Source organism: Drosophila grimshawi, unplaced genomic scaffold, assembly GCF_018153295.1.
Source record: "Drosophila grimshawi isolate 15287-2541.00 unplaced genomic scaffold, ASM1815329v1 contig_44, whole genome shotgun sequence".
Lineage (NCBI taxonomy): Eukaryota > Metazoa > Arthropoda > Insecta > Diptera > Drosophilidae > Drosophila > Drosophila grimshawi.
In genome coordinates, this window is record NW_025063240.1 from 14,516,539 (window position 1) to 14,529,326 (window position 12,788).

The 12,788-nt window shown below is 39.6% G+C and overlaps 5 protein-coding genes across 8 annotated transcripts; 2 read left to right on the plus strand and 3 right to left on the minus strand.

Annotated features, from left to right (window-relative positions):
- The first annotated feature begins 182 nt into the window (after positions 1 to 182).
- Positions 183 to 1,878, plus strand: LOC6556637 (DEAD-box helicase Dbp80). The gene is made up of 2 exons (XM_001984192.2): positions 183 to 852; positions 961 to 1,878. Exons 1-2 carry the CDS (start codon positions 288 to 290, stop codon positions 1,791 to 1,793), a joined length of 1,398 nt encoding a protein of 465 aa, XP_001984228.1. The 5' UTR covers positions 183 to 287; the 3' UTR covers positions 1,794 to 1,878.
- A 1,803-nt stretch (positions 1,879 to 3,681) lies between these two features.
- Positions 3,682 to 4,666, minus strand: LOC6557098 (probable prefoldin subunit 6). 2 transcript variants are annotated; one of them, XM_001984191.2, is made up of 4 exons: positions 4,547 to 4,644; positions 4,264 to 4,402; positions 3,976 to 4,201; positions 3,682 to 3,913 (listed from the first exon to the last, which is right to left on the minus strand). In XM_001984191.2, the coding sequence occupies exons 2-4, from the start codon at positions 4,334 to 4,336 to the stop codon at positions 3,835 to 3,837; spliced, it is 378 nt and encodes a 125-aa protein (XP_001984227.1). In that variant the 5' UTR covers positions 4,337 to 4,402; positions 4,547 to 4,644; the 3' UTR covers positions 3,682 to 3,834. The 2 variants fall into 2 exon arrangements, with proteins under 2 accessions (XP_001984227.1, XP_043071409.1); XM_043215474.1 differs by having other exon boundaries at positions 3,726 to 3,913; positions 4,553 to 4,666.
- Positions 4,667 to 5,084: 418 nt separating this feature from the next.
- On the plus strand, positions 5,085 to 10,020 carry LOC6556625 (polycomb protein Su(z)12). Of its 3 annotated transcripts, none has more exons than XM_032737875.2 (7): positions 5,085 to 5,607; positions 5,686 to 5,732; positions 5,804 to 6,287; positions 6,569 to 7,442; positions 7,590 to 8,434; positions 9,187 to 9,392; positions 9,498 to 9,558. In XM_032737875.2, exons 1-6 carry the CDS (start codon positions 5,370 to 5,372, stop codon positions 9,390 to 9,392), a joined length of 2,694 nt encoding a protein of 897 aa, XP_032593766.1. In that variant the 5' UTR covers positions 5,085 to 5,369; the 3' UTR covers positions 9,498 to 9,558. The 3 variants fall into 3 exon arrangements, with proteins under 3 accessions (XP_032593766.1, XP_032593774.1, XP_001984226.1); XM_032737883.2 differs by having other exon boundaries at positions 9,190 to 9,392; XM_001984190.3 differs by lacking the exon at positions 9,187 to 9,392 and having other exon boundaries at positions 5,087 to 5,607; positions 9,498 to 10,020.
- A 405-nt stretch (positions 10,021 to 10,425) lies between these two features.
- On the minus strand, positions 10,426 to 11,406 carry LOC6556614. The gene is made up of 2 exons (XM_001984189.2): positions 11,315 to 11,406; positions 10,426 to 11,252 (listed from the first exon to the last, which is right to left on the minus strand). The coding sequence occupies exon 2, from the start codon at positions 11,250 to 11,252 to the stop codon at positions 10,506 to 10,508; it is 747 nt and encodes a 248-aa protein (XP_001984225.2). The 5' UTR covers positions 11,315 to 11,406; the 3' UTR covers positions 10,426 to 10,505.
- A 146-nt stretch (positions 11,407 to 11,552) lies between these two features.
- On the minus strand, positions 11,553 to 12,783 carry LOC116806505. Its single transcript, XM_032743239.2, has 2 exons — positions 12,535 to 12,783; positions 11,553 to 12,472 (listed from the first exon to the last, which is right to left on the minus strand). The coding sequence occupies exon 2, from the start codon at positions 12,470 to 12,472 to the stop codon at positions 11,630 to 11,632; it is 843 nt and encodes a 280-aa protein (XP_032599130.1). The 5' UTR covers positions 12,535 to 12,783; the 3' UTR covers positions 11,553 to 11,629.
- Positions 12,784 to 12,788: the final 5 nt, after the last annotated feature.

Sequence of the window (12,788 nt, forward strand, 5' to 3'; positions counted from 1 at the left end):
TTTGCTAATTACATTTAATGTCATTACATTTGATAACCAAGGGTTAATTATTGTTTATTTAATAGCTTAAATGATTTCACAAATATTTATCGATGTTCACTGTCAGTTGCCGAACATAAGAGGGCTTGCCTGCATGACCAACAATCATATCAAACTATCATGCAACGACCTATCGATAATTATTGCTGCACACTTTGTTAACAACAGCTGCATCAGGCATTGTCCATCTTTATACAAATTCGTGTAATTCGACTTAGACGTTTTTAAGAAGATAAAACCTATTCAAAATGAGCGATTGGGTAAAAATTGCAGAAGACCAAGAGGTGCCGAAATTGAAAATAGACTTAAATGCGGATGAACCGGCACCGACAAAACCAACAAATAAGGACAACGAACCGGACGTAGCCGACCCAGCTGAAACCAGTCTACTCATTAAAATATTGGGCAAAGGCTTGGTTAACACGAATCAGTCGCTGGACATTCAACAAAAAAATCCGAATTCACCGTTGCATTCAGTGAAAACGTTCGAGGCATTACATCTAAAGCCGGAACTACTAAAGGGTATTTATGCGATGGGCTTCAACACGCCATCGAAAATTCAAGAGACCGCATTGCCAACTCTCCTCGCCGATCCACCGCAAAATATGATAGCACAAAGCCAATCGGGAACTGGCAAAACTGCTGCCTTTGTGTTAGCAATGCTTAGTCGCGTAAACGTCGCACAGAATCATCCTCAAGTTCTGTGCCTCTCGCCCACTTACGAGCTTGCGATCCAAACTGGCGAAGTGGCAGCTCGGATGGGTCAATTTTGTCCAGACATAAAGCTCAGATTCGCAGTCCGTGGTGAAGAAGGTAATATGTGTGCATACATCAAATAAGTCCATCAATCTATTACGATTTGCGATTTTCTATTGATGTATTTTATATTTCACTAATACCGCATTTGCATATTGTTTGCAGTTGATCGCAACTCGAAAATTACGGAGCACATTTTGATTGGAACTCCGGGTAAAATGATGGACTGGGGTATCAAGATGCGTTTGTTTGACATCAAAAAAGTTCGAGTTTTTGTGTTAGATGAAGCGGACGTTATGATTGCAACGCAAGGGCATCACGATCAGTGCATTAGGATTCATAAAATGCTTAGTCCGCAATGCCAGATGTTGTTCTTTTCGGCGACATATGACAAGGAAGTTATGGACTTTGCTCGCTTGATTGTCTCCGAGCCGACAATAATACGATTGATGCGTGAGCAAGAATCTCTTGATAACATCAAACAATATTATGTGAACTGCAAAAACGAAGATGGCAAGTACAATGCCATCCAGAATATTTATGGTTGCATCAGCATTGGTCAGGCAATTATATTTTGTCACACGCGCAAAACGGCTGCATGGCTGGCAGCTAAAATGACTGCCGATGGCCATTCGGTGGCTGTTCTTTCTGGCGATTTGACCGTTGAACAGAGACTTGCAGTTTTGGATCGATTTAGATCCGGCCAGGAAAAAGTGCTCATCACTACGAATGTCCTGTCGCGTGGCATTGACATCGAACAAGTCACAATTGTGGTTAATTTTGATCTGCCCGTTGATCTTCGTGGCAATGCCGACTGTGAGACCTATTTGCATCGCATTGGACGCACTGGTCGATTTGGAAAATCGGGCATTGCTATAAATCTTATCGACGGTGAGAAAAGTATGACTGTCTGTCGCACTATTAAGGAACATTTTCAGAAGGATATTATTTATTTGAATACCGACAATGCGGATGATATTGAAAAGATTGGCAACTGAGTCATTATAATCATTCCATTGTTTAACGTTAAGCAAGCAACATTTGTGAAAATTCTATTGAAATAAAAACATTTTCTGAATATTACACGCATACAATTTCAAGTTGAAAATACAAAAATTTATTATTTTTATTTTATTTATAATGGCTTTGTACTTGATTACAGATCCATTTACTTATCCTGCACAAATAATAAACCTAAAAGCGCTTGATATTATACCCATCACACCTGCCAACACTTTAAAAATAACTGGGACACATTTCGCTAAGCCAGTTGCTACAAATAAAATGGCTTTGAGAACAAACAAGGAGACTTTGAACAGGGCTGGGACAACTATACAAATAAGTTTTGCTCCATAGTATAAAATGTAAAACAAGCTTTTAAAAATTACTTGTAGTATCGTGAAAATAACGATTCCCAAATTTTTCACAAATCTCCATATTAATACACTATATTTGAAAATTATTAAAATTGCGTAAGCTACTAGAACTAGAACTACCGCAGCCCCAACCACACAAATCAAGCTTAAGAACATGAAAGATTTACAAAGTTCCCAAATAATACTAAGATAACTTGAATTACTCCTATTGTTTCGGGAATGGTATTCATAATTCTCTTGGTTTTGGTAACTGCCATGATCTCTAGTGTTATTTCGATACTGGTATTCATCGTTGTTTTGAAAATTGTGTTTATTATTCTCCTGGTTTTGATTTGGTTTCCTTTTATAGTTTTGGTGACTGCCATGATCTCTATTCTTATTCCGATACTGGTATCCATTGTTGTTGTTGTTTTGATAATTGTGTTTATAATTCCCCTGGTTTCGATTTGGTTTGCTTTTATAATTTTGGTGACTGCCATCGTTATTGTTGTTTTGATACTCGTGTTTATTATTCTCCTGGTTCTGATTTGGTTTGCTTTTATAGTTTTGGTGACTGCCGCTGTTGTGCTGGCTTGACGATGGTTCATTTTCAGATTTGTGTTGATTTTTATTTGTGTGATAACATCTATCGAATTCCTGACGCGTTGTCGGATCAGATAATTTAGTATACGCACCAATAATTGCTTTACAACGCTCTTCGTCCTCGACACTTTGGTTGGGATTCTTATCTGGATGATATCGTAACATCAGCCTGCGATATGCATTTTTTATGTCTTTAATAGACGCATTATGCGGAATGCCCAAAATATAGTAGTAGTCTTTAAAATGATTAGTCATTATATACGATTTTATTTATTAAATACAACAGCACAGCCGGCATTTGAGATGCCGCGTAAATTGTGGGAAGTACACACTTCATTCATACATTAGTGATGAAAGCAATGGGTATCGATATCGGTTGCATCTAGCCATAACGACCTGAATATCGAAATATTTCAAAATATCGTCTTAGAATACTAAGTACACACTTCATTCATAGATTAGTGATGAAATCAATGCACCAATGGGTATCGATATCGGTTGCATCTAGCCATAACGACCTGAATATCGAAATATTTCAAAATATCGTCTTAGAATACTAAGCGTTTACTGTATCACCACATCTCGCACCCATGCACGCATGCACGCATGTTAATATACGGTTGGGTTTTTAATTTACCCGTGAATTTGTAACAGCGAAGTCAACTTAAATAATGAGCTGATTGCACTGCACGACACGCGAGATCTGCAAAATTTTTGACGCGTTGCCTTCTTTGGCAGAAAAGTGGCCACAGGCTCAGAAAAAAACCTGATGCATGTCGACTTTGGTTATCTGTCTTGTGGGATGGTGTCACTGCCTTAGTAAATGGACGCATCAACGGATCATCTGAAGATATATTTATCATATATAGACCAATAATTGAAGAAAATAAAGCGATTCCAACTCCAGGACATTTCAAACTGTTGCAAATTGAATTTCTAAAGCGACTATTGTATTACGTTATCCACCACAAATTTTAGTTCAAATAATTAAATTTAATTGATTTCAAGTTAATGCGGATGTCTACAAACGTCCGTAAGTGCTTTGCAATAATGAATAAATAGTAATTTAAGTGGATGTGTTTCACTTCATGGCTGCCGCAACCTGCCACTGCTGTTGATACTTTGCCACTGCTTCACGGTGCTTCAGCATGTCTTTTTCCCTGCAATACAATAAATAATTGATAATATTTGGCATTTTGGGTGTGCTGTACAGTTAGCATACATGTTTTCCAGTGTATCGCTCGATCCCTTCAGTTCCTTCGAGATATACTCGATGCGTTTGCCAACATTCTGGCGTGAATCTTCCAGCTCTTGTTTCACCAGCACGGGACCGAACAACTTATACACTTTGTTGTCTGGTCCAAGCAAATTTAGTTCATCCAGTACGCACTTATTCTCATTCAGCTGACTCTCCAGGAGTGCGCGCTGCTTAACCACCTTGACACAAGCTGTATTAGCAGAAATTCATTTTTATTTTAATTGCACTTATTCATTATTTTAATTCACTTACATTTCTGTAGATTTTGGTATGACTCAACCTCGGATTGCATTTTTTTATACAACGCTGCGCTGTTTTTATCCATTTTATTTAATTTCTATGAAGAACCTCTTAGAATTGTTGATATTTCAAAACAGTTGTCGGCTTTCGTCTGAAATAATTTGTTAAGCAAAATTAGTCAAGAGGTGGGCGTGTGTGTGTGTAAATGTGAGGTTGCTAGTTGTGGCAATTAGTTAATTGTATTTGCACTTATACTCTCAACACAATTACACAGTGTGCTTTGTGTTCTTCTTACTTTTACCAGATTTTTTAAAGTTGAAAGAAAAAGGATTTTCGCTAAATGTTTGCTTTTAAATAAGCAGAGCTGCAAATCACAAAACAGTGCACGCTTTCATGTTAAAATTTAGCGTTGCCACCTGTAGAAATGCTTGTCAGAACAGCTGACAATAAATGGAAAGAAAATGTAAATTGAATCACCGAAAATGCATATTGAAAGCTTTTTTCATGAGAAATAATATGCTGAGCATTAAATAATATATATATTATCAAATAAAAAACTATACCTAAAATGAAGTTTCACACATTACAATGTTGTAAAACGTTGACAGGGTGTGTTTAGCTTGTGGAAAACACAAACGGTACGACATGCTCATATCGCTGAATAAATTATATATTTCTAAGTAATTTACTTATTTCAATACTAACAGTCCAATAATTTAGTGAATAACAAAAGTTTTATTTAATTAAGAAATTCATGTAGAAGCACTCATTTACTATAAAAATGCAATGAACAGTCATCATGCAGTCGCATCGTGACACGACGCCCATAATAACATCAGAAACGCTGCAACAAAGCATACGGTTTCGCGCCGAAAAGGAAAACGGTGAAAACACGCAAGAAAATACGAAAAGAAAAAACAAGCAGAAGTGAATGCACAAAAACAAACGTAAAAATGTGTTAGGAAGCAAATGCATCGTTGGTTTGTATGCTGAAATTGCAGCAAGGCTACGGACAGTTCGTCGAAGTGTGTGTGTGTGTATGTGTGTGCGAAGCAAGCGGCGCGGCTGAGGCAGATTCCCTCCACCCCCTTGACTGTCATCCCACGAGATAAAACACAATGGCACCAACCAAGAAACGTGAAAGGGACAATAATGCCGACGTTGCGACTGGCGTTGTTTCTAACAACATAAATGGTTTGAACAGTGGCAATGGACATGCTGCAGATGCTGCTACAAGTGAAGCGTTGGCAGCGCCAGCGCCAGCATCGGCCATGTCAACAACAATAGCCCATGACAGCCAAACAAAACTGAATGGACATCAGCAAGAGCAGGAACTCTTCTTGCAGGCATTTGAAAGTAAGCTTTTGACGCCAGCACAACTGGTATTCCGCATATGAACAAATCAAATCTAAACTAATCAATAAACTTATCCAGAGCCCACACAAATCTATCGCTATCTACGCAATCGCCACGAGACAAACGTAAGCATATCCATTGGTTTCATTAATTACTTTTGTACGTTATGCATATGTATTGTATTTGTAAATTGCAGCCCATATTCTTAAATCGCACGCTCAGCTATATGAAGGAGCGCATGTCACGCAACAATAAGAAAAGAGCCAATTTCAAGATCGATTCCATACTGGAAAAAATCACACAAAAGTCTGAGGCTGTATCCCAAAACTTCCTGCATGTCATCTACGATTCTCTGATTGAGAAACACAAGCCGCAAGACAACGAAGACTTGCTACGACAGGGCCAGGATCAACTGCTCGGCGAGGCGGGCGAAAGGGTGTGTGTGGAGACAACGCTTTACAAGATAACGCGCAGCAAGCGCAAGGACAGCACTCTCGATTTTCAGGAGCTGCTCAGCAAGAGCTCACAAATTGTTTACAATCCCAAGGAGGGCATCGAGGAGCACGCCACCATTAGCATACCATTGCAGACAATGCGACCCATGGGTGATCAGCACACTCTTTACAAGCTGCTGTTTCGCATCAAGATGCAGCCGCAAGTGTGCAACGATGAAAATGCAGGTAAACAACAATGAGTGTGAGCGTATAAGTTGTGGGTAGAGGTAGAGATTAGATAACCTTGCGCAGAGAGAATTACAATGTGTGATTTAGTATTCGATTCTCTGCTCGCATTCCCGACCAGTTGGTCCTGATATAGATGTAGTTATTATTTGCCACAATGCGATAGATGTATAATAACACAGGGTTGACTGGCAAACATAAATATTTTATGTAGACCGTAGACGGGCCTTCCTTGGTGTTACTTTTGTGATCGAATTGTAATTTTTATTTCACTTGAACAGCAACACCGCCGAACAAACGATCGCGTAGCAACGAGAAAGTTTACGGCTCCGAATTGATACTGTATGAGAAGTCGAGCGGTTTCATCACTGAGGGCGAATATGAGGCAATGTTGCAGCCGTTGAATTCGTCCAGCATTAAATCGTTCTCACCAAAGAAATGCACCTGGGAGACAATGCCCGACAGCTACATTCCACTATCGCTGACCTACGATGTGTACCAGCAGAGTCCGATGCTCAAATTCCATTTGACATTGTCCAATGAGCAGTTGCCCGACACTATAGCAGCGCCTGAGATGCAGCGTTATGTGCATCATTTGGATGCCGAGACGGAACTTAGTCACCTTAACATCAGCAATATCAACAATAACAACAACAACAATAATAATAACAATAACAATTGTAGCGGCCTCAAGAATGGCAATGGCAGCACCATCTGCAAGGCCATACCACCGGAACACTTACAAATCGTATACAATTTTATGTACAGCAATAACACACGCCAACAGACAGAGTACACACAGGAACTGAACTGTCCGTGGTGTGGATTAGACTGCCTGCGCCTGTATGCACTGCTCAAGCATCTGAAATTGTGCCATGCGCGCTTTAACTTCACGTACCAGCCGGCGGGCAGCGGTGCTCGCATCGATGTGACCATCAATGATGCGTACGATGGTTCATATGCCGGTTCACCCTATGATCTGGCCGGCCCGTCTGGCTCGTCCTTTGCCCGCACCTGTGGCCCGGTGAGGCGCACCTCGGTCACCAGCCTGATGGTTTGTCGACCCAGGCGCCAGAAGACTTGCCTCGACGAATTTCTTGAATTGGATGAGGATGACATTAGCAATCAGCGCTCATATATAACAGGACACAATAGGTGAGCATTGATATTGAGAGATTATCTGTGATTAGACCTGATGAGGAGCCTCTCTTCTCTGTATTTCTCTCGATTATCTTTCTATATGAATTATTTATTTTGCTTTTCTACACATTCGAATGGCATCTTTATGTATGCATTATATAGATTATACCACCATACGGAGACCTGCCTGCCGGTGCATCCAAAGGAGCTGGACATTGATTCGGAGGGGGAGAGCGATCCGCTTTGGCTGCGCCAAAAGACAATACAGATGATTGATGAGTTCTCCGACGTCAATGAGGGCGAGAAGGAGCTGATGAAGTTATGGAATCTGCATGTGATGCGTCATGGCTTCGTGGGTGACTGCCAGCTACCGTTGGCCTGCGAAATGTTTCTGGATGCCAAGGGTCACGAGATTGTCCGCAAGAATCTCTATCGCAATTTTATACTGCACATGTGCTCACTGTTCGATTATGGCCTGATCGCGGCTGAGACCGTCTACAAGACGGTGCAGAAGCTCCAGGGGCTGCTCAGTAAATATGCTGCTGGCCAGGAGCTAATGCAGCGTCAGCGCGAGGCGCAGCTCAAATACTGGCTGGACGTGGGCATGCACAAGAAGCAGGACGATCTTAAGCACAAATCGCCGCAGAAGCCAACGGCCAGCTCCAGCGGCGATATAGCAACTACCTCATCGGGCAGCGTTTCCAGCGCCATGCAACCGCCCAAGCGCATGCCAGCCAATCTGAAACGGGCAAATGCTGCCGCCGCTGCTGCTGCTGCTGCTGCAGCTGCAGCGCTTGATGCCCAGGATAATGGCGCTGTCAATGGAAGCAACAGTAGCAAGAATGTGGCCAAGAAAAGTGCCGACCAGCCGATAGCCAACAATTTGGCCAACACACGGGAGCGCCGATCCGAGCAGGCGCTGAAGCGCAACGCCAACGTCGGGCGCCTCAGTGCGCCCGAAAGCAGAACTGCCAACTCAACTTCCAAACGCAAGATCGGCGCTAAAGGTAAGTAGGGGCCAGCAATGGCATGTTCGAATTGTAATCAACTGACTGACATTCATTAATCATCGGAATCCGAATCACGACATTCTGCTTCACCATAATCACTCGCCCAATCTATGCTTGAATGAAGTCTAAATGAACAAAAATAAATGTTATATATATTGTATATTTATTTGTACAGATCTTGAGTTTCCGAGCAAGCGCAAATTGTTTAAACTTTCGAGTTATGGAATTGTGATTAAAACTGCCATCCAAGTTTGGTTTTTTAGATCTTATTTCTACTTAGATTCAGTACCTTTGACAAGCTTGTGATTTAAAAATGATAACCCACGAGTATTATAAATTATTATTATTTTTTTATAAATCGTAAAGCAAGTAAATTGAGTTTGATAAAAGCTACAAATAATTTGGATTTTTCAAGACTTCGCTGCAAAGCTTTTGAACCGAGTTCATTCACATGCATCTTATACATACTACATATCTATCTATCGCACATTCACATTATCAAGGATCACTGCGCCATCGCCATCGCCATCGTCATGTCAATGAAAAGGCAAAAACAATCAATTAAAAACAATACCACCGACAAAAATGTATTCAAAATTTTGTATCAAAATTGTGATTATGATGGCAAATTTGCCCAATGTTTTTTTTTCTTTCTCTCTTTCCCTTTGTTTTCTATCTTTCGTTTGATTTCGGATTTACATACATACAAACGACCATTATTGTACAATGTGGTTGCCTTGGCCAAACAGCAGAAATGTCTGATGTGGAGCAGTTGGAAGCAATGGCCTCTGTGGATGTGCCTCAAGTTTTTGCTGCTGACAATAATGGCAATGACAATGAGAATGGGATTAGCAATGGTGTTGAAGATGATGCAACAGTTAATCATGTTGATGATGTTGGTGATGATGTTGATGAAGTTACAGGGAGTTTGACTGCCCACGTTTATCATAATTAAGTTAGCAATTGTAATTCGCATTTACATTCGTTCATCTCTCATTCAACTCTTTTACACTCTCTTTCACGCACACAAACACACAAATACACACATACATATACACAGATACGGCTGTGATCAGCAAGAGGCATCGATATAGCGAGGACGGCACCAGCGCTAACGGATCATCGACGCGCAACAACAAAAGCAATAATATTAATCATACACTGCCAGTAAACAGCAATAGCAACAACAAGCGACGTCACTCCGCAATGGAGCGCAGTAGATCAAACAGCACCGTAGGCGGCAGCAGCGCTGCAACTTTGCACGGACTGCGCACACGTCTGTCGGTGCCTGGGACCAAGTATGAGAGACGCTGACGCAAGCGGCGCTGCTGCTGTTGCTGCTGCTACTAAAAACAAACAAAACTATGACCAGCCACAGGAGGAGAAGGATTAGTTGACTATAAGCGAGGGCGTTTCGTTTAGATTTTGTGGTTTAGTTTTGATAAGTTTATGTTGAAAATGGTTTTTATTACATCCTGTTCAGCAAATGATTATCAGTTTATTATAACAATTTTGCTAATCTTAAGTATTACTATTAGATTGTGTTGTGTAAATTGTACCAAATTGTAAAGTCTTCAAAATCACACGAACTCCATTTCAATAAATCATCTTTCAATTTCTTAACTTATATATTAAATGCAACTATTTATGCATATTTTAAAGCAAGTTACTTAACAATTGCTGCAGACAAATAAATCAATTAAATTCGTATTTAAGCAATCGTAATACTTTCTGCAGGATTCCATTTTAAAAAAACAAACATGTACATTTCAAAAAATACATCCGAATAAACATGAAATAAATTTTTATTAGCTCAGATTACATGCGTATACAAATATTTTAGCATAAGTGAATGTAATATGAAAGTAAAATGAATCTTGGCAAGCAAATGAAACCCAAAAATAAAAAAATCAACCACACAATAGGTACTAAATAAAAATCCAATCAATTTAAAGACAGCTGAATAAAATGTCGCATATATATTTTTACAGTGCACATTCCTTGCTTTATTTAATTTTTCAGGTAAATATAAGTACAATAATCATAAATATTCTTTTCGATAGGTAAACTAATAATTCTTTGAAGTGCCATAATTCATCTCGACCAGATCGGCAGCATTCATCGACATAGACATATTGTTCTGATTTTCCTCATTAAACTCCAGTAGGCTGCGTTGCAGACGACATCTCAAAATATTGGCATTGCTTTCGGATAATGTTCGCAATTCACTTAGGATAAATGTGACCAAAGCCTCGTCTCTATCGACAGCACCCATGCCCTGTTGTCGATGTGCAGCAGATGCGGGTGTTGTTGTTGTGACATTAGAGACTGCTGCTGAAGAGTTGGGCAGTTGTACATCCGAAGAGATTATTGTGTCATCTTCTTCGACAGTATCAATAGATTCATCTTGTGAAGATTTTCTCGGGGGTGTTGCAGACCGTTGTGTGGAAGAAATAACTGGTTGGTCATATCGACTATCGAGAAAGGAAAGTGATTTCCTATAAAGCCATGCGCGATTGGTTTTTGAGACTACGTTATATGATCCTCTCAAAGTATTCCATTTTTTTAACAGATCCTCCTCGTCAAATTGATTACCAAAGCTATCGGCTACTTTTGACCAAGCCTCTTTTCTTGTTTTCTTTTTCCAAGGGCCAACCTCGTTGAGCTTCCAGATGGATTCTTGATTTTTTACCAAATCGATGAATTTAACAATTTGTTCGTGCTCCCAAACTTTAACTTTCTTTGGTTTCTCAGGCTTCATTATTGTCGCTCTTTTTTTGCTAGACTCTTTTGCCTTATCCGTTTTGCGAACCATCTAAAAAATGGCATTGAAAATATATTACTCATATTCATTTAAATACTTGTCTTGATTCTTACTCTGAATAGATGGCTTAAAAAATACAAAATTCAATTTACTCGAACCGAACTAATTTTTGCTTTCGCGAAAGGACGCTTAGGAAAGCAAATTTAGTGAAGCTATCGATATTTTGCAGTGAGGAGCACTTTTGTAAAACTATCGATTTAAATTCAATCAACTTCGTTGTGTCTGTTAACGCCACCGTCAATGATAATTAACATGGCATTCATTTTACCAAAATCCTTTACAGCAAAATCCTTTACACATTTTAAAGTTTTTTTTTATTACAAACTACTTATATATGAGATGCAACTAATTGTAGTGCAGTTAACAAGTTAATTCATTTCATATTCATAGATATTGTTTTGCATTTCCTCACTGAAGTCCAGCAGGGCTCGTTGCAGACGCCATCTCAAAGTATGCGCATCGCTTTCGGGTAGCGACCGCAATTCACTTAGAATAAATGTGCCCAATGCGTTGTCCCTAGCATTCGAACAATTATTGAATCTGGACACGAAGGATCTGCTAGGTTGAACAGATGTAGGTGTTGTTGGTATACCATGGGTTAAAAAGATTTTATTTGTAGCACGAGGAGATATTGTTGTTGACGAATGTGGCAATGTTGCAGCGGCAGAAATTGTTACTGGAGAATATGGCAATGTTGCAGCGGCAGAGATTATTGCTGAAGAATGTGACAATTTTACATCGGCAGAGATGGTTGAGGCCAGTTCTACTACACTCCTATCACTCTCATCATTATCACGCGTATCAATCTCATCACTATCATCATCCGATTCTGATGTCGAAGAGTCAGATCCTCGCTCCCTTGAACCATCGATGAAGACGAGTGAGTTATAATATTTGAAATACATTTTTTTTTTTCTATGATTAATATATTGTTTCCTCAAGGCGATCCACTTTGCGTGGACTTCAGCCGCATTGAATTTCATATCAAAGTCCTTGGCCACTTTTAACCAGAAGAGTTTTTTTCCTAATCTATTGTTATATTCGGCGTGGTTTGTGTTCCATACGAATTTGTCCTCTTTCACCAAACTGATTAGTTTATCAATATCTCTCTTCAGCCATACATTTTTTTTTTTTTGCTGCTTCTGCTTTTTGGATTTCATTTCAACCGCCCTTTGGTTAGAGGCATCATTGTCAACAATTTCGTCCTCCATCTAAAATATTCAATTGAAAATGTGTCACTCATATTATACACCAGTTCTATCAAGAATCTTACCGCAATAGTTTGTAACTGTACCACTCAAATTTATTCAAAGACAAACAATTTTGGTTGCTTTGGTAGGCAACCTATCGACATTTTATTAAGCGTGTAGTAATTATGTAAAGTGAGGAGTGACTCTGTAAAATTATAGCTTTTAACTCAATCAGCTGGATGTCTCTGTTAACTTTTCCTACACCATTATCTTAAATCATTGGTCCACATTTTGTTGAAGAATCAAATTTAAGCAATTGCAAATCACGCAAAGCCCA